This window comes from Ceratina calcarata, unplaced genomic scaffold (genome assembly GCF_001652005.2).
Source record: "Ceratina calcarata isolate Rehan_Ccalc_2016 unplaced genomic scaffold, ASM165200v1 scaffold78.2, whole genome shotgun sequence".
NCBI lineage: Eukaryota > Metazoa > Arthropoda > Insecta > Hymenoptera > Apidae > Ceratina > Ceratina calcarata.
Genome location: NW_017179105.1, coordinates 723,896 through 750,426, shown reverse-complemented (window position 1 = coordinate 750,426; position 26,531 = coordinate 723,896). Strand labels below are relative to the sequence as shown.

The following is a 26,531-nucleotide window of genomic DNA, read 5'->3' as shown; positions in this document are numbered from 1 at the left end:
TCATACATTATTTTTATACGTTATTTACTAATGTAAGTTAATTGTTAGATAAATGTAAATAAAAAATGATACAGAGATGGAAATTGAAGTGATCATTTTCACTATGTTTCAAGTTTCATATGACAGAGGCGTTAATGTAATAGAATAATATGTAAGGAGATGGTTCACATTGAAAATGTGTTCGCCTGGATAATATACGCATTAAAATGAACATCATAAATTACATCTTGATGCATTTATTTTTGAAATATGAGGAAAGGAAGATAGTTCTTCTGAATACAATTTTCTAAATCATCCCACGTTTCTATGCATTCATTTAATCAAAGTCACAAAGTTCCTCATACTCATAGAATTTCTACATAATGTCTCTATGATTTGGAATTTCCTCTCACATAAGTTTAGGGATTAAAATTAATGTTTTTTTTTTCATAATTTGTTGGATACTGATGCATATCTAATCAGTCTTTACAAAATTTCTTACAGAATCTCACGCAATGCATGTAGCTTACATAAGTTTCAAAGCATGCTCGAACTTATACGTACATTAGTTAGCATAGGACAGCTCTTTGATTATTTATCATGTTTCTTTTTCTTCACTTTTATTACAAGCAAGATAATTGAACGATAATACAAGATATTTGAAAAACTTAACTAAAATTTCTTCGTAACAGTTACATACATCAAATAATCTTGCGTATTTTAATATCAATGAGCTTTAAATTCCTGCACAGAGTAATCTCTAGCAAGAGTCATAGACAAATTCAATCATATTAGTTGAGACAAGATTTTGCTCTTTTCTGTGATTTCAAAAAGTAAAAGGCTAAATGACCTAATCTCATAACGCGAGGAACATCAGTTCTTCACAATTGCGTTTCTAAAATATCGTATGATATACTGATCGTGGATATACTTATATTTTTAAAACAGTATATTCACGCGTGATACATACACTATGCATAAATCAACAAATTGTCTTTATAGTTCTATATACTTATATTTGCAATTAATTATATGAATCTGTTAAATAAATTAAATAATTTCAATAAATTAGTTGATTAAATTCTGATCCATCAATATGTACTAAGATTTTATGTGGGAATTTTTCCAATGTAGCAAAATATGTCTTACTTGTCTTCTTTTTTTTGTCGCATTTTCTGAAAAATATACTGTAATACCTAAGTTTGAATGTACTAAGTTCAATTCCATCGAGTTAGATGCCATATTGGTAGAAGAGAATTATTTCGAATTCGTGTTCTGTTCATTTTTCCATGTTTTCACATGTAACTGTGCCGTTTGGTATTCTTTGGTAAAACAAGAATGTTTTACAAAAAATTATTCCAATCTTACATACATTTAAAATCACATTATACTTGTATATATAATATAGTTGGAAGGAAGTAGTCCGTTGCAATGCTGTTAATGAAATAATGTTCATTCCTATTGTCTTACTTCATTCATCATCATCATCACATTCATCGACAAAGATACGCGAAATTAAAAGTAAAATTCTTCCTCATTTTTACCAAACTATATCACTGTAAATTATTACATTTAAACATCGTTTATTTTAGAAATTCTCAAATATTCAGCTTTTATTAACAAATATAGAAGCTGCATTTTTCTACTGAAAAGCCAATCCACCTAACAGTAAATGAATAATAATATATACATTAAATATTACACGTTACGCGTCTCTCCTTGAGTATTATCTAATAAATTTATTTTAAAAGTAACTATAAGATTAATTGCAATGTATTTCCGCGCGAGAAATACGTACAATTATCCGTATTATAATGTTTCGATCAACAGCCACATGAATTTATTACCAGATGGATCAACTAGATTCAAGGATCGATGATCAATTTCTTTTTTTTTATCGAATGGACTGGAAAACGCGATAATAAAATCGTAGTATGTAAAACGAAGAGGTAAAAGATGCATGAAATAACTTAACAAAACTTGTGAGATATATATATATATATATCATGGTCGAGCAGTAATAACTTTGAGATTGCTAGAAAAGGGCTTTAAATTCAATTCCAAAATAATTTTCGAAATTGTAATACTGATAATAATAAATTCATGCCGAAAAAGCAGTGTAACTCGCAACATTAAAAGCGGCGCTAACTGCGATTATGTGAACGAAAAATAAAGATAACATTATAATCATCGATAAACAGTAGTACTATTTGTAATTATACAAACAAGCTATTCTTAACTATATTGCAGAACGCAATATATGATAGCACAGATGGAAATTTCAATGCGAGCATTAAATTAGATTTGATATTCGAATTTACACGAATCTTCATGTCTATGCCATTGAGCTCCTCTCAATTCAAGGATGATTACTCATTATTTGCTGTTAGGATATGATCGAATCATCGAAAATTAAAAGCTCTAAATAACAAAAATTCCTTAAATATTCGGAGGAATGGATTGTGCAAACGTATTTCGGAGTGTATCGTAAATCGAAATATCAATTTGCGTGAAACAAACGTCGAAAATTATATGTACGTACGATAATAAAAATATTGAATCTAAAAAAGATAATAATAGCCGATATAATATTAGATAAGATATATGGGACTGCTAACTAGTAACACATGACTTTTTTTTTAATTGAAGTAGGTAAAATCGCTAGAAATACATTAAAGCATAACAGTGACTATATTAATCATATTTCTTCTCTGCTTGACTCCTGCAATCGCATACATGCACACATGGAACATACATTCGCTCTTTTCGAAGCATTCAGTGTACATTAACAGTTATACATATACATCGAGCAGAATGGCTGTAACGCCACTTCATTCGTAAGACTAGCTGAGGCCTGTACTAATGTGGACTGTGCTATTAATAAATCGAGAGCAGAAAAGGTCTTTTAATAAGCATTTTCACTAAAGAAGAATATTCACTATAATAAGGTATAAGCACAGTACATGTAAAGGCCTCTATCCTCAATTTCAATGTTTTATTTTTTTTTTTCTTTATTTTTATCCAGAAACTTAGTTCGTTCGTTCAAAATATTCTCCGTGCGCGACCTCGGCGTGTTTCACGTTTTGCTGCGAGGCACATATCAAACAATTAATATCATGCTCACGCGTAGACAGCGAGAGAATATTTTCTGTATCATTTACGCATGGGATGTTACAATAATCGAATACATCCTAAATACTTTCATTCGCGCCTCCCCGCATACATATCCACGAGGACGAGGGGTAGCAATACGTCTTAGCGAAACTATAATAGAATAACAATCGTAATAATGCATCATTCGCGAAATAGCGGATAAAGGGGACAACAAGTTTAAATAAAGAATATATTACGAAAATGAATAAATCGGAAAATATAGATCGTAACTTGCTGAGGATTATGTTATTGATCGGTATAGGAAGGAGGAACCGTTGAATTATCAACGTTCGCGGTATGCAGTGGTTCTGTCGGTGGTGTACCGTCGTGAGAATTTCCTATGTGAGGTGTGGCTGGTGTGGCTGGCTGGGATTGAGTCGCTCCGCCGGGAGGAGCGTATATCAACCGGTAGCCAGCCGGTAAAAAGAAACCGCCGTGCGGTGTACAGCTGAACGTTTGAAAGTTTGATAGTGTTTGATTTTTCGATATCGTTGAAATTGATATTGGTAGAGACGTGACCAACGATCCAGTGGAGGGAGCCGGGACGTTCGTCCCGTCCGGTATTATAGGCGTGAATTGATATTGGGCCGAATTAATGATCGCCGGATTATGCGTTGAATCAAGGGACTCTGGTACTTCATTCGTATAACTACTAGATTGCTGAGAGGGCACATTTTGAATAGTTTCAGAAGGCACTACTGAAATTGGAATAACATAAGCGTGTGGTATTCCAGCTGCCGCCTGTTGTGGTTGTAGCTGCAAAGGTGTTTGCTTCAATTTCTGCATAGCTAACCGTAACGTTTCGTCGGTATCCGGATAATTACTCGGAGCTTTTTGCAATGGAGTTTGGGGCGTTGTATTAAACATTAAATAATCTTCGGTACCTGGGAGTCTAGTTTGTCCTGTTTGGAGAAAAAGCTACGTCATTATGAGAGACGAGATCGTCGAGCGGGTCGTATCGTTCGCAGATGAAAGCTAATGACAAACCTGATATACTAGTCGCAACGGTATGATAAAGTACTGGATGATGCTGATGATGGTGTTGATGAAGTGCACTTGCTTGCTGCTGCTGCTGGATTAATAATTGTAATTGATGTTGCTGGAAACGTTCCAATTCTTCCCTATGTCTTCTTTGTAGCGTTTCTAATTCCATGGTTTGCCTAAATAAGAATATGAAGTAACTTCTAAATATCGTCAAATTATAAACTTAACAAGTATAAACTTACTTCTTTATAAGTAATTGATATTCTTCGCTTGGTGTGAGTGTCCAAAATCTTTCGTCTTTTTCCGATTGCTATAAACCAACATTTCGATTAATAATGTATTTAAATATTAATTAAATAAGCAAATAAATCAAGGGATGGATTACTTCTATCGCAGAAGGATTAAGTAGTTGAGGAACTTGCGCTGGTGGAATCGAACCCTCTCGACTATGGATTATTTGTATCGGTGTACCTATAATAGACGAATGTTAATTAATATTGTCGATTCATTTTTATATCGAGTTTCATACCCTGTATATCATCCATATGGTAGACCTTCGGATCCTCCATTTGATTTCTCGACACATCGCTATGTTGTTGACTTTGAGCAGCAGCATTACTAGGCGGACCTGCGACCTTGGAAACCACGAATCTTGATATTTTTCTAACAGGTTGTGTTGTACTAACCTTCTATTAAAATTGTATAATTATTTTTTGAAAGTGTTCGTCGTGTAGATCGAAGTTCATGATCAGAATGATAAAATTTCAAATGGTACATACCTCGGAAGCATTTTCTTGAGATTCTGTTTGCACCGGTGTGTTGGTATCCGAGCGTGATGTAATGACACTGGGAGGAACGGTAGCAACAGGCACGGTAGTCATAGGCGGAGCGGTGGTCAGTAAACTTTGCGCCGACTGCAGCGGTGGCTGCACCTGCATGGAACCGACGATAGCAATAGGCGGCGTTAAGGGTTGCGGGGAAGCTGTCGATAGAATGGAGCCCCTGTGATGGATTTTAGCTAATTCCTGTTCCAATTCCTGCAAACGCGATCCTGGCCTTTGAGCTCGAACTTTTATACTTTCTTTGCTGGGACTCATCGTCTCAGAACCAGCGGGACCTCCTCCTGGCGTTGGACTGTCGAGAGAGCAATCTACTTGAGTTTGAGAGAGTGCAAGCTGCTGGATCGAGCCTTCTTGAGGTAGAACAGAACCTTCGATGCTCGTCGTAAGATTTGGGTCGGTAGGCAAGGTTGCAGCAGACTGTATCGTAGTCTGAGGTGACAAAGGACCCATGCCATGCGCTGTCGATGTCGGCATACCGATGTTGACAAGCTTCTGTTGCAAAGAATGCATGTATGCGTCGTATCCTCCTATTATCTGGTGATTATGAGGTGTAGCTGGGTAACTTATAGGCGGTGTGCCTACGTTAAGTGCTTCGGACGGCTGACTCGTTAATTGAACAAGTTTTTGATGGAGATCCGCTATCGTTTGTGGACCTGTTCCACTTGGAATGGCTGTTCCAGCGGACATGTCCGAAACTTTGTCCAGTGAATTTTGTTGGCTAAGCTTCCGATGTTGCTGCTGCTGTTGCTGCTGCTGTTGCTGCTGTTGTTGGAACATCTGATTTTGCGTGAACAACGCCGCATCGACAGATTCGACGATCGTATGCTCCGGAGTTATATCGTGACTAGAGTTCTCATTCTCCGACAACAAAGTATGTTCAAGATTTGCACGTGCATCATCTGTCTCCGTTTTTCCCGATAGTTGTTGGTCTGGAAGCCGTAAATGAAACTGCGATTGATCGACAGGAGTGGAGCTCTCTACGTTCTGAATATCTTGCACGACGTGTTGCGGTACAGGAACAGCCTGTTGCATTTGAGGCTGGATCGATTGAACCTGTCTGATTGGCATAGATTGCTGCACGACGTTCTGATTCATAGGTGGAATCCACTTGCCCTGCGAACTTAATGCTTGGACAGGTACTCCTTGGAAATTTTGTTGCATTTGTAATTGAGGATCGATCTGATGTATCGCGTTTAATTGCATTGTTTGTTGCAAGGGTATTTGAATCGGATGAGTCTGTTGATTGATTTGGAACGTTTGTGGAATTCCCTGCTGTCCTATGTTCGTTTGATAGTTGTGCTGCAATTGGGGTTGCATTTGTATCTGACTTGCTTCTGGTTGGATAGGTTGAAAATACTGTTCAGGCTGGAGATTAGGTTTATGATCTGGCACTGCACTTCCTTGAACGTTGAGAGTTTGACTCTGCTCGTGATTCGTCAAATGAGGAGTCGAAGATTTTGATTTCGGGTTCGAAAGTATGTTAGCAAGATTTTGCGCCAAGTCCGGAAGCGTCGATGAAACTTCTTTCGTTTTCAACGTAACTTTTGGAGTCACTTCTGTGGTAGTGACTTGATGTACAGGAACTGAAACCGGAATAGATACGCTGGATGGAACGTTCATGACATTTTGTGGAACCGCCTGAAGTTGTTGAACTGGTTCCAGAACTGTCTGCGATAAAGGTGCCATGTTCGTACCATCTTGCTGAGAAATTAATTGAACAGGTTGTACCTGAGGGGCCGATAAATTTGGCGCGATAAGTGATTGCTTCTTGTCATCCGTGATATTACTGCTTTCCGAAATCTGCGAATCCGTCGACATGTTCGATGCCGTGGAAATATTCGAAATCCTACGATTCCTTTCGTCTATTAACGCGGTCGGCTGCAATTGCGTGATCGGTCCAGAAAGTATAACATACTGTTGATGCTGCTGTTGCGGTATTTGCTGTGGATGAAATTGTTGGAGCGGCCGTTGAGCTTGCATCTGCTGTTGACTTTCAGATTGCACATGCATCTGCCCTAAATTTGGTTGAATTTGCATAATCGGTTGCTGCGGTTGCAACAGGACGTTACACTGCATAGGCTGATTCTGATATTGCCCTTGTATATTGATTCCGCCCGATGAAACCTGGCCTTGCAAATCTTTTTGCGTCACAACTACGTTCTGATGCATAGTTTGCATCGGCTGAGGCGATTGATACGTTATTCCTGATCCTACGACTATTACATTTTGCTGACTAGACTGCACAGTATTTACGTTTTGTTGCATTTGTGGCATCGGTTGCCCCTGCACGATGTTTTGAAGCCCAATCGGTTTCTGCATCGATGGTATCTGAACGTTCTCCATTTGTTCCGTGGTACCTGGAGGATTCTGCGTAATTGTTTCAACAACTGCCATTTCCGGAACTACTGTTTGCACTTCCGGAACGTTCATTCCTAAGTCTTCGTGTTTTGCTTGTTCCTCTTCATTACCATTCAATTGAGACGATGAACTTGTCTGTGTTACTGGCGCGTTAGATTTATCTGCACTTTCTGCAGTACTCAATTGCTCTTCCTCGTTCGCGACGACCTTCTGCTCGACCACAGGACTAACTAAGAAGCGAGAGATTTTTCGAGTTGGAGCTGGCGCTGCTAACGTAGCCACTTCTGCACCTGAGGTATCGGGTTGCGTTTCCTTACTTGTGTCTTTTTCTTGTACCATTGTATCTTGAACTATAGATTCCTTAAGCTTTTCGCTTGCCTGACTACTAACTGAATCTTGTGTTTGATTTTGAGAAGATTTAGCAGTCTCATCTCTAAGTCCATCCTGGACTGTGTCCACCGTTGTTACAGTAACAATTGTTTCTTGAGTTGGATCAGTGAGATCGCTTGGCAAATTTGTCGGTGTCAACGTATCCGTGTTTTGTGTGGACGTCGACGATCTCCTGGATGCGTCAGCTGATGTATTTTCAGGACCCATTTGACTATCAGGTGTCTGCACATTTTGTGGCTTGTCCATAGAAGTAGCGCCCGTAATATGTGAAATTATTTGATCGATCGGCAATAATTTCGTAGGAGTGGATGTGTTAGAAGTTTCGTCTCTCTGAAAACATACAGCAGGCAATTATTAAGCTGTAAAAATTAGTTTTTCACCACAAAATGATCGCAAGGTACATGAACAAAAACAACGTCATAAATCAAATAATTGTTACACAGATTTAAAGGATGCCATAATTATTTACACATGTTTTCGTTTCGCACCCTGTAAGATTTTTTAATTAAAATTAAACGTGATGACAAAGTACAGAACACTCCCTGTCAGTACTGTAAGGATGCAATTGTCTCTGGGAAAAGTCGGATAATGTACAGGAAATGTCGTCGCAAGATACTGCTGTACCTTAAAAAGATGCCTGAATACAATGGCACCACGAATTAAAAAGGAGTGCACAAATGTCCACGATTAGAAGACGAAATGTGTTGGGAATAGGGCGAGGTGGTAGCGGGGACGATACACTCACCGAACGGTGTCTACGATGGACTTTGTATGATGATCGGTGGCTGCTTTGACGAGTTAGCGAGCCATGTCTCACCTGCTGCGTCCAAAATGATATAAACCAATTATACCTTCGAACTACACCTTTGCTACTTTATGCTGTCGCGAATTTATCACGAATGAGCAACATTATGTTTTATTAAACAGTCCGATTTTTCATTAAACATTATCAGACGTATTACATCGGTATGAAAAACAAATTGTTACCTTAGCTGTATCAAGACTGTGGTCACGATCCCTAGGTCGACGACTCGTCACCGGACTACCGCCGGCAGATTGATCTGGTGGGCCATGTGCTACCAACGGCAAAGCTCGTGTAGGGTCCAAACGTAATTGTCTAACGATATCTTCTATCAATTCGACGAACGTTTCACACTGCGATTGTGGTAATAAATTTTCGGCAACCTGCAGATGTTAAACATAAAATGGCAACGGAATCTTTGACGATGTAGACGATAATGAATACATTATAATTTCCTTACCAAATTATTAGCTATATCAGTCGGTACCATGTCATCTCTATCAAATTTAAACGTCACAGTTTTCTGTTTGCTCGTATCCAGTTGACACTCGACAGTCATCGACTGTCCCTCGCTGCTACTCACGGATAAAACAGTTAATTTGATCCCAGGCTTCTTACGTTTCGTGCCGGATCTTTTCACTCTAGATCTCTCAGACGAAGCGACGCTCTCAACATTCTCTTGGGTTACTCTGTGAAGAAACAGAATAATTAATATGCAGAACATATATGACCGAATAAATGAAGAAATATCATGAGTTTACCCTTCATTTGGCACTGTAACTTGCGCATTAGACGCGTTTACTAAATCTTGGACATTCGCTGCTATATCAGCTGGCAAGGATTGTACAGAATCCATTGTATCTTGCTTCGACAAAGACGATCTTTCAGTACTTGATTGCTCCGAGACGAAATGTTGTGATGTTGTTATCGACTGTGAAATGCCGGACGACATGGGGACAGAGGTAGGAACGTTAGAATTTTGCGTGTATTGCATCTGAACTAGAACACTTTGTTGCGGCTGAGACTGCGGTTGATGCCCCCCGTTCGAGATAAGCGTAGGTGCAGTTTGCATATTTGGAATCGCTGAAGTCACTGTACTTTGCATGAGTGTAGCCGATGCGGTACTTTGAATATTTATGCTGGATGGTACAGATGAAGTTTGAACTTGGCCTGGTTGTTGCTGTATATAAGGTTGCGAGGTTGCTGGTGCTGTGTTCTGAGGGATGTTCGCGTAGATTTGAGCTGGAGGCTGATTGGATGGTATAATTTCGACATGACCGGAGGAGTTTGAACTTGCATACGAATGATACATTTGTTGAGACATATTTTGCTGGTATATGGGTTGCGTATTATATCCTGAAGACCCCGTAGCACTTTGTTGATAATACTGCTGACCCTGAACCGGCGCAGAGCCCACCGAATGCGGATGTACTTGTTGAACGTGCTGAATCTGCGGTTGAGAATATTGAACCTGTGGAGGTTGCTGCATTTGCTGCGGCTGCTGCATCTGCTGTGACGGCTGCATCTGCTGCGGCTGTTGCATCTGCTGCGGCTGCTGCATTTGCTGCGGCTGCTGTATTTGCTGTGGCTGCTGCATCTGCTGCGGCTGCTGCATTTGCTGTGGCTGCTGCATTTGCTGTGGCTGCTGCATCTGCTGTGGCTGCTGCATTTGCTGTGGCTGCTGCATCTGCTGCGGTTGCTGCATTTGCTGATGCATATGCTGCGATTGCGATAGAATTTGAATTTGGGGTTGCATCTGTTGCTGCATCTGAATTTGTTGCTGCACGCTCATCTGACTCAATTGTATATATTGTTGCTGCATGTGCTGCTGCTGCTGCTGCATTTGTTGAGTCACTTGAGGAAATTGTGGTTGACTCTGAACATTCTGAGGTGTGGAACATTGCGAAGAAGTAGCAGTCAAGTTTTGCGAAATATGTTGAGAGAATTGCTGCTGCTGCTGTTGTTGCTGCTGTTGATACTGTTGTTGTAATTGCTGTTGGTACTGTTGTTGTTGGTACTGCACTTGCTGTTGCGAAACCTGAGGTATTTGTTGCGCCTGTTGCGGCTGAACAACGGACGTCTGCTGCTGCATTAACGGTTGCTGCTGAACCAACTGCACTTGTTGGGGCTGTAATTGAGACTGCGGCGCAGTCTGCATTTGCTGCTGTTGTTGCATCGGTATTTGGTTCTGTTGCAACTGCATTTGTACTTGGCCTTGTATTTGAATTCCCATGTTGGACTGCAATTGCTGCTGCTGCTGCTGCAACTGCATTTGTTGAAGCAGCAACTGTTGTTGCAAAAGGTTCTCGTTAGTTGTAGCACTGTCCGCTTCACGATCTAGACGTTCCTTTTCTTCTTTGGCTTTACGTTCTTCCCTTTCTCGTAATAGAGTAGTGATCTGCGACTTCAACATCTTTGCCACAGCCTTAACATCTTCCTCGAGGATAAGGCTGGATTTGGCCATTTCCGACGCCACCTCTTCTGCGTTATCGGCTTGAATGTCGAAGTCAAATTGTATCGCCTCGTTTTCTTTATGCTTGTTGGTACGTTTTTTAGGGTCCAACACACGAAGTCTGAATTCAACACGAGACAATTCCGCATCCGCCACGGCCGAATCCCTCGAGACCATCTCCAACTTCAGTCCAACGTCGTCCGCGAAAAATTCGTGATTCAGAAGATCTTTAACTAAAGGCCGTTCTTCCTTCTTTAAACGAATACACATTTCTATAATCTCACGCACTTCCGGATTTTCCACCTTGTCATAACTCTGCGGCTTCACACCCTGCATAATACATTCATAAGTTAGTAATAATATATTGAATAAAATTTGCAATTAATATAATTATTCTATGTTTATATTACCGATACTACGCGTTTGTATATTTGAGCTGGTCCAGTACATTCCGAGTATGGATATTCACTTGTAGCCATTTCGAGCATACACATCCCAAATGCATAAACATCCACGGATTCATCGTAATGTTCCTCATACATTTCTGGCGCCATAAATTCGGGTGTCCCAATAACGCTTTTAGCAAAACTTCGATTTTTAAGAGTAGCAAGTCCCAAGTCGCCAATTTTTACACTTCCCGTTGTACCAGTAATAAAAATATTGTCACACTTCAAATCACGATGTATAATAGGTGGCGATCTTGAATGTAAAAAGCTAAGGCCTTTCAAAATTTGTCTGCACCAAGATTTCACTACTTTTGGATTAATCTTTTTAAAGCGTCTTAGGTACCTACAGAAAATTCATAATTTACATCGTAGAAGAACAGAAATTTGTTTAATAAACGGAGAATTTACGTTTTCAATGTTCCTGAAGTCATAAGTTCAGTGACTAGCACAATATATTTCCTACGCGTAAGTGTAACTTCCCAGTAGTCATAAAATCTAACAATATTTGGGTGCTGCAATCCCTTCAGCATTTCTGCTTCCTCTCTAAACCTCAATCTCTCAGTTTTATTTAATTTCTTCTCCTAAAAAGGTAACAGAAAGTTATTGTAATCAGGTACAAATACATTTATAATCTGTAGAAATGTTCAATCTCATTTCACTGACCTGTAATTCGCACCAAGCAACTGCTACACCAGTTTGAGTATCCAGTCCTCTGTACACAGTCTTAAAACTGCCCCTACCGATTTCTTCCTCGAATTTTAAAAATCTACCATCCGGTGATATACCAATAGCTTTCTCCTCATCGTCGTCGTCCTCAACAGTTTGCACCTTAACTTTCAGCAATAAATTTTGAACATCTTCCATGGCCATGGTCTTCTGTGTTAATTTTTCATCCGCCTTAAAATTTTCATCCAGTAAAGGTCCAATGAATCCTTCCACTGTTTCTTCCTGTGCGACTTCCTTTTCTTTTTCGTCCTTCGCTGTTTGGGTCTCATTCTCTGGAGTCGTCTCTTTAACATTCTCCATCTCCGCGTCTAGAGGTGGTACTTTTCCTAATTTACTTAGAGATTCGTGAAGCGCCTGGGCAGCAACGATATCACTGATACTGGTACCGTTATCATCTTCATCATATATAGTCACTTCCTCTTCCTCTTCCCTTGGTGCATCAATATCTTTCACCTCCGTATCTGCAATATCCTCAGATACTTTTGATGTTACAAATCTTGAACTTTTTACCACTTCTTCTTTCTTGCTACTTTTTTCAGAATTTTTTGCTAAGTTCTTGGTCTCTTCATTTTCTGCAATATTCACAGGTTTCGACTCTTCGTTAGATGTTTTCCGTTTCACTTTCTCGTTAGTTTTAGTAGTCGCAGTACTTATGGACGTTTCTGTGGACGTGCTCGTATCTACATTCTTTTCCATATTCGTTTCCTTCAAATTTTTACTATTTTGTTGCTCAATCATTTTTTCTGTAACATATTTATCTTTAGATTTAATCGTTCTGCTTTCACTATTTATACATTTCGTACTTATAGAAGAAGCGGGAAATAATCTTTGTTTACTTTGTATACTTAAATCATCCTCGATACTGTTTGCCGATATCTTTCTCGTAATTTTAGAAACCTCGATGCTTTCTAACAAAGTCTTTTCGTTTATATCTAATGATACATTTTTGTCTGATGATTCCTGTGAAAATTCAGGACCTTCTTCACTGACACTACATTCGACACTCGTTTCGTCATCATCCAATTTTTTCAATTTCAATCGACTAAGCGGTGTTGATGGCGTGGAACTAGAACCTGAACATTCAAATAAAATCCATGCAATTCGTTATACGCAAAAATTGTAAGTCACTAGAAGTGCAATAAAATACCTGGCAAACTAAACGCACTTTCTGTCGCTGCAACAGCTTCTTCTGCATCGCTAAAACTGCGTTCATTTTCATGATCCAATAACGGTGAATTGAGATTCCGGGGTGATGATTTTTCAGAAATACGCGACGCAGATAACACTTTCTTCTTTGACGAAGGCGAACTACTGGCAACTCCGTTACTCGTTATAGATAATGAATCCGTGTTATGATCAGTCCTTTGTGTTCGTATTTGCTTTTTACAAATTGTTGTAGAGGAACGACTTATATTTGATGTCTATAAAAATTAATATGGACATTATCAACACATCCTTCCTTATAACACTTCAAATATCGTAGCACACGTCCTCTCCATATCGTAGCTCATGGAGCACTGCTCGGATTGCTTGGGATTTCCGACGAACTACACCATTATTCTATAATGTAGCCATCCCCAGGTTTGCACCCCCCCCCCCCCCCCACCATTAACCGAGTCTCCGGAATTCCCGTTACCGAAAGCCAAGGGTTACTATACCTTTCGGTCTCCAGAACTGTGGCCGCTAGTGCCTGCTTGCGAAACAATAGATAATTTTCTTTGGCGTTTATTATTGTAGACCCTCTGAGTAGATACAACTGGACAAGGGGCTCCTCCTTCCTGAGAGGCTAAGTGGCCCAATGCCAAACTAATCCTACCCTGACTACCACTGCCTCCACTGGCCACCAGCTTCGGACATATATTTGACAGGCCAGTTCCGCCCGGTGATCGTTGCCTATTTGTCTCATACCTAAAACACCGAACAAAGCCCGACATGATTTTCATGCCTTGAGTCCTTCTACAAATTGCGATTTTCCTTCAATCAAAAATAAAAGAAACTGAAAATTCTAATAAGAATAAACTCTGTATTTTAATCATATAATTGTGCATGTTTCGTATAGATTAAAGCAGAAATTATTATTAAACCAAATTGAAGTTATGTTTAGTATTGGTAAACAGTATTGCTGTCTTATGGATATAGAAAAACATAAAAATAAAATATTGCTCACACACGCATACATTCTGCAATCAAGTATCTTTTATTATATAATCTAAATTAAGAGAATAACGTTTAGCCTCATCTGTACTAAATGTACATGCCAGCAATGAAATCTTCATATTATGTAATATTGAAATGTTATGAATGATGGTTTGAAGTACTACTAAATCTTAAGACAAGATGGTGATAGATGGAGTTTTTCAAAATAATTTAGAAAGTATCTATAAAGTCTGCAATAGTGGGATAATTTCCAAAATATAACAAGCTAAATTGATAAGTCCGTTAATGAATTATTATTCTTTCCTGAATGTTCAAAGGACAATACTTTTACGTTGCGGTATAACAATAGTGTAAATCGAGTAATTACTAACCTTTGAATACCTACAAAATTTCATACTTGAAGTTCAGGGTCAGTAATTCTGAAAATATATTGCAATTTTATACTTTCTTTATATCCTAATGGAGGTTTCTAATTCTATATAATACAAATTTCTTTGTTAGTCTTCATAGTACTTCAGCATTCAAGGTAATTTCAAACTTCAAAGTATCTTTCCTTTCAATTATAATAATTTCAATCTGTACATGTCCAGTACGGATGAGATATAACAGGTCTCTATGCATATTGTATTCTCTAATTAAACATTTTCTTTCTAAATACTTTTATATTTCTGGAGCTGAGATTTTATTTAATTGTGTGTATATAACTGTGTACTTAAATTTTTTGGAAACAGAATCTGTAAAATTGTACAACATTAAATAACAGTGTCTATAAACTGCATTCCAAATCATATACACACACACATATATATACATAGACCGTTCGACTAATGGCGAGATAAATTTTGAAGGGTGATTGTAAAAGTAAAGACGAAAATTTTGAATAGTATAATTGTGCCCAAGGCCATTCTGCACCCATAACGGCAATAATTCTCAAATAGAACGTGCATATAACAGTCTAAATGCTAATGCAATTACTGTTAGCTTGGGTACGCTGTACTTTAGGGGATCACTACCTGCACAGTGACAGTCCCCGGACTAACGGAAATACCCAATCTGCAGTGTGTCTAATATAATGGTAATTGCTCGGACAGTAAAATTTACAATATTGTTTACTACATTGCTTCTGAAAAGCATAGACGATAGGTAAACTTGCCTACCATCAGGAGCAATTTTGAATCGTTTATAACTTAAGAAAGTGGTGCCTTGAATGAAATTTATTTTATTTTTGACTGCTTTAGAATCATTTCTTAAAATTTCTCCCACTAGCAGCCGAACACTCTGTATATATTAAATATATATGTATTCAAATGAAAAGCAAAAATGAATTATAGCAAAGAAATTAAATGATACAAGATAAAGAATGACAATGTAAGAAGCATGATTTTGATACAGACATCATTATACCTGTCCTGCCTGCTGTGGCCAGATGAGAGGAATCCACGCACTGTATTGCCTATAGCTGCTCTCTTTTTCACTTCTTTCTCCCGTTCTTTGTACCCACCAGATCCAGTGCCCACTTGATCTTGAATGTTTTTATCACCCTATAATCAATATTATGGAATAGCAAATAAATGTATACTATAGCACAAGGCAATAAATGAAAAACTAACGTTTCAGAAGTTTACCTTAATACTCAGAAGCTTAATATTCAAATTAGTGCTTTTGCTGAGTGGAACTGGGCTTAAATCACACCTGACTCTTCGGTGTGATTTTTCTACGATAGGCGGTTCTTCCTCTAATTCCAACTGATCCCCAATTGAAAAAAAATGATTTTCTGTTAATAAGACATTCTTTTTATTAAATTTACGACTGATGCCAACCGAACTTACTGCCTTGTTTTCATTAAAGCATCTCGGCATTGCACATAACCAATTAATGAAAGAGTTCACTTTGCAAAATTCTTCGTCTCCTATTTTGTATATATATATATATATTCTCCCTTAATTTCACTTAGATTTAGACTTGATGAGAACTTTTCTTGTCATAATATTCGCAGTTAAAACAGTACATAGTATTTTTAACTAATTTTACTCCTCAAATTATAAAATACTGAATATTTTTATGCTACTGTACAGAGTATATGCTTTTTATATCCATCACAGAGCTTTCCTTTCTTCGTTCGGTATATACTCTGTAGTTTGAAATTCTTAATAAATATTTAATATCGAAGAAGTTAAATGATTCTGAAAGCAGAAAAAAAATACCTCTGTTATCTATTAATGTCAAAAAGTGAAAAATATTGATGAAGAATAGATAAAAATAACAAATATTTATTGTAAGTAAAAAACTTGTCGTTTTTACATACAAAATAAAAATTAATTACTGCCTTTTTCAATATACTCTTACGGACATTCGGTATTTGACATACTTTTAATGCCAGTGAAAACGTAAATATATGTATTTAATTTGTTGTTCGGCATGTGCTTTTATTCAAAACAATACATTTTATTGAAAATAGGTGCACACTTGTACAAAAATAAATTAACGCTGAAACTTGTATGTACACATAAGACCACCATATGTTAAATAGTAAAATAATTAGCAAAGAACCGAATGAAACAGAGTGTTTGTTTTCGAAGAAGAAAAAGAAAATCAGAGGCATAGACGAAGATTGTGATTGAAATAGAATCCTATCAATGAGCCTTGAATTAATCTATTTTATAGAGCAAAATCGCATGTGTGTACGGGTTCTTCTCGAGGCACTACAAATTCTTGTTTTGCAAACGTTTATATACTATACGAATTGTATAAATTTAGCAACATCAATAGTATAATGTTGATCACGTGTCGACTGCCAATAAATGTGAGGGCAACCGATCTCAGAATTAGTGCTTTAGATATGTATATGTACATATTCGATATCCCGTACGAAATATTAGCTAATGAGACGAAGGTTGTGGTTTTCAAAGAAACAATCGTCCAAGTCTGTTTGCGTTTAAAACAAAGACAACGCGTACGACGAAAAGAGAGAAGAGAGTTTACTTCGTTAATATCATAGTATGTTGTCAAGCATCAAGAAACAGTCACTTGAAAAATGTTGACAGTATATAGCAGGTCTTACGTATATACTGTGATGTACGTATCTCACGGACACACCGTTGCACTGCATGCTGTTGCACACACCGAAATGACTGCGTACGAAGGGGTGAAGAGGAAGTACCACACACGTATACCGCAAATCAAATAAATGCACACATTCGTACGCGCGCATATAGTCAAGAGACACCAAGAGAGAGATAATGTGACATCTATCCCAAAAATATCGCGTCAGTGAATATTTTACACGTTATCCCGCGGTTAAAGATTCTCGACGCATGAAAAAATTCGAGACTATTCATCCTTGAGGAACGTCACGGCCTTATCCCAGATTTTTGTCTGATAAAATACGAACGAACGGCTGCGAGTACTTGTCATGCGGAGACGCGTGAACAACAATACCTACTTAGTATCGCGGTTACGCACGGGAATGTTGAGATATTTGTTCGGTTATCGATAGATTCATTACCTCCGATATAGACCCGGTCATATTAGCTTCGCGACGCACTGACAAACAGCACTCGTAACTCCTTAGTCAGCCGGTACTCACATTTGTGTTGCAGAAAATCGCCCGACTACACCCAAATAACCACCATTTTTTTTCACTGAATAACGCGCTCTCTCGCGGTGCTATGCGCTAACATCAATGATGAAGTTAGTTACGCCGAGTGCACACTGAACATCCGATCCAAGTGAATTGAAAACTGTCTCCAAGGCTTTATTGTTTAACAATTCGTATCAATATTTCATTAATTACGATATCTAGGTGAGCAGAGAATAAATGAATGAACTTTTTGACAACCTCCGATCCATACTGAATCACAACTGCAATTACGTCTGAACACTTCCATCCAAAACAAACGTCTCGTTTCTCTTTACAAGTAATTTAAAGACAAGATCCAAGAATCAAGTACAATAAGAAATACGTCTACTTAGGCTATATAGGAAATCTTGAGTGATGCACACATGAGAGAACTGTTGTTCACCACTTTGTTGGATATTCGTAATGAATGGTTCGCAGATAAGATAATCTGAATTCAGAGCTTCTCAATTTTGAGGATCCATACATGTGGACGCTCGATGAGAAGTAATGAAAAGATTTAAGCAAGTATTGAGCACTTTTATTACATAAATCTTTTCATTATACAGTGTACATATGTACAGGCACAGTACATATATATATAACAAACGGTACGATTACTTTTTTGTTTTTCTTTTGTTTTGTTAATAAAGGTGGCGTTGTTGATGCTTCCGATGTAGAAAACGTCGCTTCTACGTACCTACATAACACGTTGTGGCAGTCGAGATTAAAGCATGTGATCCTGTCTTCATTGTAGAGGCCTATCCAAGCTTTCCAATCTACAATAATTGTAGATAACACGAAGCTGCGAAAATGGCGGACGAACAGGTGAGTTACCGATCAAAATAATGTGCAAACCTCAAAATGCGTCGGAGTTGATTTACGATGAAGTGATTACGAAAATCGTGTGGTAAGCCAGCCGGTGGTATTTCTGTTTGCGAGTTGTGTGGTATCGACGTGTGTCCAGAACATTTTTGCTGCCGGGAAACTTTAAGTATTCTTGGAAGCCTACGTTGTCTGTTGCCGGACTACAGTGATTATTTTGTCGCGCTGTCACTGCAAATGCAGTCAGAAACTGAAAGATTTTTCGGCCTCTGGCTATATTGACATCGTATTGTACAAACGAAGTCGTGTTGCTGATATGTAATACGTTACTCCTGTCCCCGTAAATAATAATTTATGTAGATAGAATTTTCAAGCCTTAGAAGATAATTAGCGGACGAGAGTATCATCCAAACTGTGAATTTTACATTCTACTTTTACTATTTTTCTATCGACCTGAACATATTTACATCGTGCTATTATTTAGTATTACTTAAAAAAATATAGCATAACCTATCTGCTTTTATTTTTCAACATAAATCAAGACCTTTTCTCTTTTGTTACCGTAGAACGCCAGACTATTGTTTATTTCTTTTTCTCGTTATCTATAATCTTTCAATCGATCTGAAAATAATATGAAAGTACTCTTAGATATAACGCGGTTTTTTCAATATTTGTTCCATTAATGTTTCTTATTTACGAAATATACATTGTATGATTTCGTGATTCCTCAAAATGAAAATCTTTCATAGGGAAAAGTAGAAGATAATATGATTGTTGTATGTACTTACATTATTGTAGATTTCGTAAACAATAGTTAGCTTAAATTACATTTGTATGTATAGTTTAATGTATAATTTTCATTTATTTTCATTTGGTATACATACATATGTGTATTTTAAGCATTAGTGGTATTTGAAAATATTGTTTAATAATAAGATTATATTATAAATAAATGTTATCATTTTAAAATAATGTTTATCTGTTATAATGTCAGTATACAACCGAAAAACTCAAGTGTAATAAATAATATGTTTATGCATCCTAAATAAATGAAATCATACTTGATCAAGTATAAAATGAACACTATCTGCAACAAATGATCAAATCTATCCAAGAATTTGAAAGTGAAGCGATGGTTTTGAACTTTAAAGACTTAAAATACCTAAATGGAAATATTGAAACCTATGAGTTGTGTCACTAAGAATGGATCAAATACAGGAAGTACGGCAGCTGGAATTGCTATGTAAGCAGTTGTATGAATCACAAGATTCCGCGCTGCGTGCAGAGGCTGAGAAAGCACTAGTTGCATTTCAAAATGCGCCAGATACACTTGCGAAATGCCAGCTCCTACTTGATCGTGGAGATTCTGCATATGCTCAACTATTGGCAGCCACCACTTTGACAAAATTGGCGTCCCGTTCAGCGGGGCTTAGTTTACAACAAAGGATCGACATACGTAAGTATAATAATTCTATGATAAACAAAGAGTAATAAACAAATATTCAAATCTTTTGTTTAGGAAATTACATTCTCAATTACTTGGCAACGCAACCAAAGTTACCGAACTTTGTGATACAAGCACTGGTGACATTATTCGCCAGGATATCAAAGTTCGGTTGGTTCGACGTTGATAAGGATGAATACGTTTTTAGAAATGTGGTCAACGATGTAACGGAGTTTCTACAGGTTGGTTGTTGAACATTTCAATTGTAAACCGTTCGTTTCGTAATCGTATATCACTTTGATGCAGGGATCAGTGGAACACTTTATGATTGGAGTTCAATTACTTTCCCAACTGACGTGCGAAATGAATCAAATATCAGATGCAGATGCAAATAGATCGATTACGAAACACAGAAAGATTGCCAGTCACTTTAGAGATACCCAGCTTTTTGAAATCTTTAGGTTATCGTGTAATTTATTAAGTACAGCGCGTGAGAATTGTAAAAATTTAAATTTCAACGACGAAGCACAGGTACGTTTAGTTTTGTACTTTAACAATCTATGCTTCTTCGTAATATCATCGTCGTGTTTCCTTTTATCTAGCATGGTTTGATCAAGCAACTTTTGAAGCTTGCACAAAATTGTTTGACATTCGACTTTATTGGAACGTCGACAGACGAGAGTTCCGATGATCTTAGTACAGTACAAATTCCGACATGCTGGAGACCCGCATTTTTGGATTTCACATCATTGAAACTTTTCTTCGATTTATACCATAGTTTGCCTAATACGCTGTCATCCTTGGCTCTCTCGTGTTTGGTACAAATGGCATCTGTCAGAAGGAGCTTATTTTCGAACCCGGAGAGGGCACAGTTTCTAACACATTTAGTTAGCGGCATAAAACACATATTACAAAACCCGCAAGGTCTGAGCGATCCAGAGAACTACCATGAATTTTGTAGACTGTTGTCACGGCTAAAAAGCAATTTCCAACTTGGGGAGCTGGTCTTGGTCAAGGATTATCCGGAAGCTATACAGTTGATCGCAAAGTTTACGATTCAGAGTTTGCAGATGTGGCAATTCGCACCAAACAGTTTGCATTATCTCTTAACTTTATGGCAGAGGATGGTGTCATCGATGCCTTATGTGAAAGCAGGAGATCCGCATTTGCTGAATACGTATACTCCTGAAATTGTGAATGCGTACATCACTTCGAGACTCGAATCGGTCGCGGTAGTAGTCAGGGAACGTTTGGAGGACCCGCTCGATGATTTAGGAATAGTTCACCAGCAGTTGGAACAGATATCTGTAATCGTAAGATGCGAGTATCAAAAGACGTGTACTCTGTTAGTACAGCTTTTTGATCAGGCTGCTAGAACGTATCAAGAATTAATGACGCAGACAGCATCACCGACACAACAAATGGATATTACTATACAAGAGGGCCAGCTAACTTGGCTTGTATATATCATAGGTAAGAGAATTCATGCGTCAGATGGTACAGGTAAAAATTGCAATAAAAATGTTTGTAATATAGGTGGTGTCATTGGTGGGAAAATAACGTTTAATAGCAATGAAGAGTACGATGCGATGGATGGTGAACTGGTTTGTAGAGTTCTCCAACTGATGAATTTAACTGATTCAAGACTTGCGCAAGGTGGCTGTGAAAAATTGGAGTTGGCTATGTTGAGCTTTTTCGAACAGTTTCGTAAGATATATGTAGGTGATCAAGTTCAAAAAAATTCTAAAGTATACAGAAGACTGTCGGACGTCTTGGGAGTTAACGACGAATCCATGGTACTTGGTATTCTTATTCGAAAGATGTAAGTAACCAGGAGATTTTACGAAGATTATTACCAGGAGAAGAACTGTTTACTAACTTATATTTTAATGTTGCATTTTCAGCATAACAAATCTAAAGTATTGGGGTCGTAGCGAACAAATTATTTCAAAGACATTACAATTATTAAATGATTTATCTGTGGGTTATAGTTGCGTTCGTAAACTTGTCAAGTTGGAAGAGGTGCAGTTTATGCTCAATAATCACACAGTATGTATCTGAAAACCATCGTATATTAAATCTTTATACACAGGTATCGGATTTAACATTTGCTTTTTAACAGAGAGAGCATTTTCCATTTTTGGGAAACAATGTTGCTGTAAGAGAAATGCGTTGTCGGTCAATGTTTTACACGTCACTGGGTAGATTACTAATGGTAGATCTAGGAGAAGACGAGGAAAGGTTTCATACTTTTATGTTACCTTTAACAAGTATGGAAATTATCTCACACCGATCATTGTGAACATACTTATTTAATATTTACGGTCACACTTTCTATTCATAGATGCATTTGAAAGTTTGGGACAGTTAATTAGTCAGAGTGATCCTTCACTTTTCGCTGCAGAGGAAGCAAAAAAAGCATTAATTGGTTTAGCAAGAGATTTAAGAGGCTTGGCTTATGCGTTCAATACGAAAACGTCATACATGATGTTATTTGACTGGATGTATCCTTTTCTTTTTTAAATTTGATAATTTGATAAATAATTATTCTGCCAATATTGACTAATAAAACGCCTTAATTTACAAACAGATATCCTAATTACACACCAATTTTATTGCATGCCGTGGAATTGTGGCATTACGAGCCACAAGTTACTACGCCCGTCCTAAAATTGTTTGCTGAATTAGTACAAAATAGGAGTCAACGATTACAGTTCGATGCATCTTCTCCGAATGGAATCCTATTATTTCGCGAAGCTAGTAAAGTAATATGTAGTTATGGTAATCGTATACTGAATGTCGAAGTTCTAAAGGATCAAATATATCCCTTAAAACTTAAAGGAATAAGCATATGCTTTAGTATGTTAAAAGCAGCTTTGTGTGGAAATTATGTAAATTTTGGCGTGTTCAGACTGTACGGTGATGAAGCATTGGATAACGCGCTTAATACATTTGTAAAATTACTTCTTAGTATACCACAGAGCGATTTATTGGTATGTATTAATTTCATTTTTATGATTCGCAGTATTCACATGTAAATGGCAAATTTTAAGGGATCAACGTTATTTTTCGTAGGACTATCCAAAATTGTCAACCACGTACTTTGTGCTACTTGAATGTCTGGCTCAAGATCACATGGTGTTCCTATCTACTTTGGAACCTAGAGTTTTCTTGTACATTTTGTCGAGCATCAGCGAGGGCCTTACGGCACTAGGTGCGCAAAAAGACTCCTATACAGGTCTGTGCGGCTGATTCTATTTTATTATCATTCTCTTATCCTCTATGCCGTGATGCGGAATCATTTAGATTTATTTTTTTTCAAGAGAAAAATGTGCTCGTTAAACGTTAGTAAGTTTAACACAACACTGTTAAAATATATAATAGACACATGTGATTTCATGGGTTTCAGTAATTTTTTTATATTACTTTTTTTAATAAGGGAGAGATATGTACTTGTATTTTTTTATGCATGTACAGATTTTTGGACAATTTTAATATCATTTCATAGTCAAGTATAGAGTACGAAAACATCTGAAAATAAATAGCTGATAAGTATATTTGATTTTGTTTCTGTTTATATTTGCTTTTTGCATCATTGCTTGGAATGTAAACCTGCATTTAAGTAAATTAGTTGTTGCTATAGTTTGAAAGACACAGGAACAGATGTATGCTGATGAATTTTTATGCATATTAAGAGAATGATTGGATCATCATGACATGGGCAATAAGAGGATTCGAGTTTGTAGAACCTAGACCCTAACTGCTACTTTTCTCTATTGCTTTTCTCAAATTTTTATTAGTACTTGCAGTACAACGCGCGTACTATTAAAACTAAATTTCGTAGCGGGTCTAGCGCACACAGTCAGCCGCACAGCTGACATGCTATTCAAATATATGTATATTACTGTTTCTATAAGTTACTAATCAACTACTTGTTGTGTGTCAACTATTAACGCTTCGTTTTTGTACAAAGTCGTCTCTGGAATTGATTTGCAATTACTCAAAGTGTGAATGATTGCAATTCTGTTCATTTGATAACTCGTTTAAATTAACATCGACTACCTGTTTTTCTATTATGTTGAACATATTTCGGGGATAGAGTCATTAACATAAAATTTTACAGAATTTAATTTCTTTACAAGATAGATTTTTATTACTATGGCCGCTGATCATCCTTATTTTCACATTGCCGTTTTATCAATTATTATTTATTTAATAGTTGCTATCACTTCGCTCTAATTGAGTATAAAACACTAAATGTGTGTGAAAATACTGAATTTATTACAGATACAATGGTCTGTACCGGCTGTTGTGCAACACTTGACTATATTGTGACTTACTTGTTCAAGCAGCTATATCAAAAAGGTATCATCTATTAATACTTACGTACCTGACATGTAATGCTTATCTTTATGTGAATACAACATGTACCCTTTCTGTTAGGGGGATATACAGGAAGGAAAAATACCGTAGTTCCAGGAGGCGGAGATTTATTCTTACAAGTTTTAAAACAACACCCCGAGATTCTTCAGCAGATGTTAAGCACGGTCTTAAATGTGATAATGTTTGAAGATTGTAGGAATCAGTGGAGTATGTCACGACCTCTTTTGGGATTAATTCTTTTAAACGAAGAAGTAAGGATACTTAATTTCTCGGAAACAAACACCATATCATTACAACTAAAATCATCTATTTATTGCAGTACTTTAATCAATTACGAGAAAACATTATTAGAAGTCAACCAGTCGAAAAACAAGCAACAATGGCACAGTGGTTTGAAAATTTGATGGAAGGGATTGAAAGGAATTTACTTACGAAAAATAGAGATAGGTAAAGTTCACTCTTCGTAATCTTACAAACGTCTGTGTTTGATTTCATGTATCGTATGATGGTTCTTTGCAGATTTACACAAAATTTATCATTGTTTAGAAGAGATATAAATGATACCTTGAAAGGACCTAATACAACTGCAAACCCTATTGGTGATATGATGACTTTAACTTTCAATTAGATTTCTCTTAGGTTCTTGCCTGCCAAATGCTTGAATGTGTGCGCGAGTGAAACTATAAATTATGGTGAATTTCAAATTATGATTTCAATTGAGTATAAAGATAATAAATTAAGTAACTGTTGGTTTACAGGAGAATTATTGTTTGGCTTCCTATTCTATTGTAACTTTAACCGTTTTTCAAACATTTCTCAAGTACAACAGTTCAAGTTAAAACAGAACTTAAATTTTCTAATATGTAGTGTACTTATGTACACACTTTATCTCGAACTCGTAGTTAGAAAAAACAAATCCTCTTTATTACTTTTATACTCCTATCTTTAATATAATCTAGAAATCTGAATATTCCTTGCACGTAAATTAAGAAACAGGGATTAGCAATAAATATGTTAATGTTCTAATTCTACAATTACTGCATACCAACATTTTTAAGACAAATTTTAAGTTCTTAGGATCTTCACTGTTAATCTTCATGTTGTAAAGATACAGCTCAGAATAGGAAGCCAATTGTGTAAACTTCAATCACACATTTTGTTCCGTGTTAATTTTACACGCAATCAGCTTCCATTTATTTAGTTGTACTCGTTACTCAATTATTTTCATTACAAAATACAACTCACAATTAAATGATGTTACTATATCGTCAAAAGGAACGTTACATTAATAATGCACAAATTCGCATTCCAAACTAAATTTCTGAGTCATTTTAAACTAATTTTTATATATGCATGATCATTTTAAATCTAAAGAGAAATTATTCCCTTCCGTTTTTCTTCAACTATAATTTTAGTCCTTACCCAAGTGTTAAAATTAAAAGTTCTATTACGTATTCGAATAAAAATAAGATGTATATCCGCGGTTCGCGTTCAAAATTCTTTTCTTACAATTATCAATATGTTTAAAACATAATTGTAGCACCGTATCGATATTGGATATGTAAATTTCTCTCCCTTTTCGTTTGTACAACAACCATTTGTATCTTTGAACTGTGAAAATCCAAATGTATGAAGAATGCGTGTAAAAAAATTCGTGTGAGATTTATGTAACATTTAGTCTGTACTCTGTACACAGTTAATAATAATTTACTAGAAGTTACATTGAATATTTGCAAAGAATTTTATTTAGATTGCATTTAATCATTTATATATTTTTTACTGTAAAATACTAGAAAAAGATTGATAAGAAACGGTTGACATATTTCTTTTCTTTTTATAACAAATCTTTAAATACTTTACGTTTAATAAATACAACTTGTAAAAATGTTAGAGAATGTTACTTTTATTGACCGACTATCATAACTGAATCTGCTGTAAACACTGTATTGTATATACTTTTGGCATAGTAAAAAA

The 26,531-nt window shown here is 36.8% G+C and overlaps 2 protein-coding genes across 6 annotated transcripts; one reads left to right on the top strand and one right to left on the bottom strand.

The window, feature by feature from the left end:
• Positions 1-216: 216 nt before the first annotated feature.
• Wnk (Wnk kinase) lies at positions 217-18,416 on the bottom strand. Its single transcript, XM_018034099.2, has 18 exons — positions 17,795-18,416; positions 15,915-16,472; positions 15,694-15,830; positions 13,791-14,040; positions 13,280-13,553; positions 12,070-13,205; positions 11,815-11,987; positions 11,371-11,749; positions 9,270-11,290; positions 8,969-9,197; positions 8,694-8,891; positions 8,452-8,526; positions 4,896-8,036; positions 4,646-4,805; positions 4,502-4,587; positions 4,359-4,426; positions 4,120-4,292; positions 217-4,034 (listed from the first exon to the last, which is right to left on the bottom strand). Exons 2-18 carry the CDS (start codon positions 16,146-16,148, stop codon positions 3,379-3,381), a joined length of 9,390 nt encoding a protein of 3,129 aa, XP_017889588.1. The 5' UTR covers positions 16,149-16,472; positions 17,795-18,416; the 3' UTR covers positions 217-3,378.
• Positions 18,417-18,622: 206 nt separating this feature from the next.
• On the top strand, positions 18,623-26,284 carry Ranbp16 (Ran-binding protein 16). Of its 5 annotated transcripts, none has more exons than XM_026818327.1 (15): positions 18,623-18,815; positions 19,725-20,186; positions 20,250-20,416; positions 20,481-20,705; positions 20,777-21,647; positions 21,711-21,996; positions 22,079-22,223; positions 22,297-22,444; positions 22,519-22,678; positions 22,765-23,167; positions 23,250-23,388; positions 24,462-24,539; positions 24,618-24,808; positions 24,877-25,004; positions 25,077-26,284. In XM_026818327.1, the coding sequence occupies exons 2-15, from the start codon at positions 19,934-19,936 to the stop codon at positions 25,183-25,185; spliced, it is 3,303 nt and encodes a 1,100-aa protein (XP_026674128.1). In that variant the 5' UTR covers positions 18,623-18,815; positions 19,725-19,933; the 3' UTR covers positions 25,186-26,284. The 5 variants fall into 5 exon arrangements, with proteins under 5 accessions (XP_026674128.1, XP_017889876.1, XP_017889873.1 ...); XM_018034387.2 differs by having other exon boundaries at positions 23,250-23,412; positions 24,630-24,808; XM_018034384.2 differs by having other exon boundaries at positions 23,250-23,412.
• Positions 26,285-26,531: the final 247 nt, after the last annotated feature.

Coding starts and splice junctions, on each gene's coding strand:
- Wnk (XM_018034099.2), bottom strand. CDS start 16,148: ATGCCGAGATGCTTTAATGAAAACAAGGCAGTAAGTTCGGTTGGCATC. Junction 8,892..8,968: donor CTGATATAGCTAATAATTTG/GTAAGGAAATTA, acceptor TAACATCTGCAG/GTTGCCGAAAATTTATTACC. Junction 4,293..4,358: donor TATCAATTACTTATAAAGAA/GTAAGTTTATAC, acceptor ATTCTTATTTAG/GCAAACCATGGAATTAGAAA.
- Ranbp16 (XM_018034384.2), top strand. CDS start 19,934: ATGGATCAAATACAGGAAGTACGGCAGCTGGAATTGCTATGTAAGCAG. Junction 21,648..21,710: donor TTGGCTTGTATATATCATAG/GTAAGAGAATTC, acceptor TTTGTAATATAG/GTGGTGTCATTGGTGGGAAA. Junction 22,679..22,764: donor ATGATGTTATTTGACTGGAT/GTATCCTTTTCT, acceptor ATTTACAAACAG/ATATCCTAATTACACACCAA.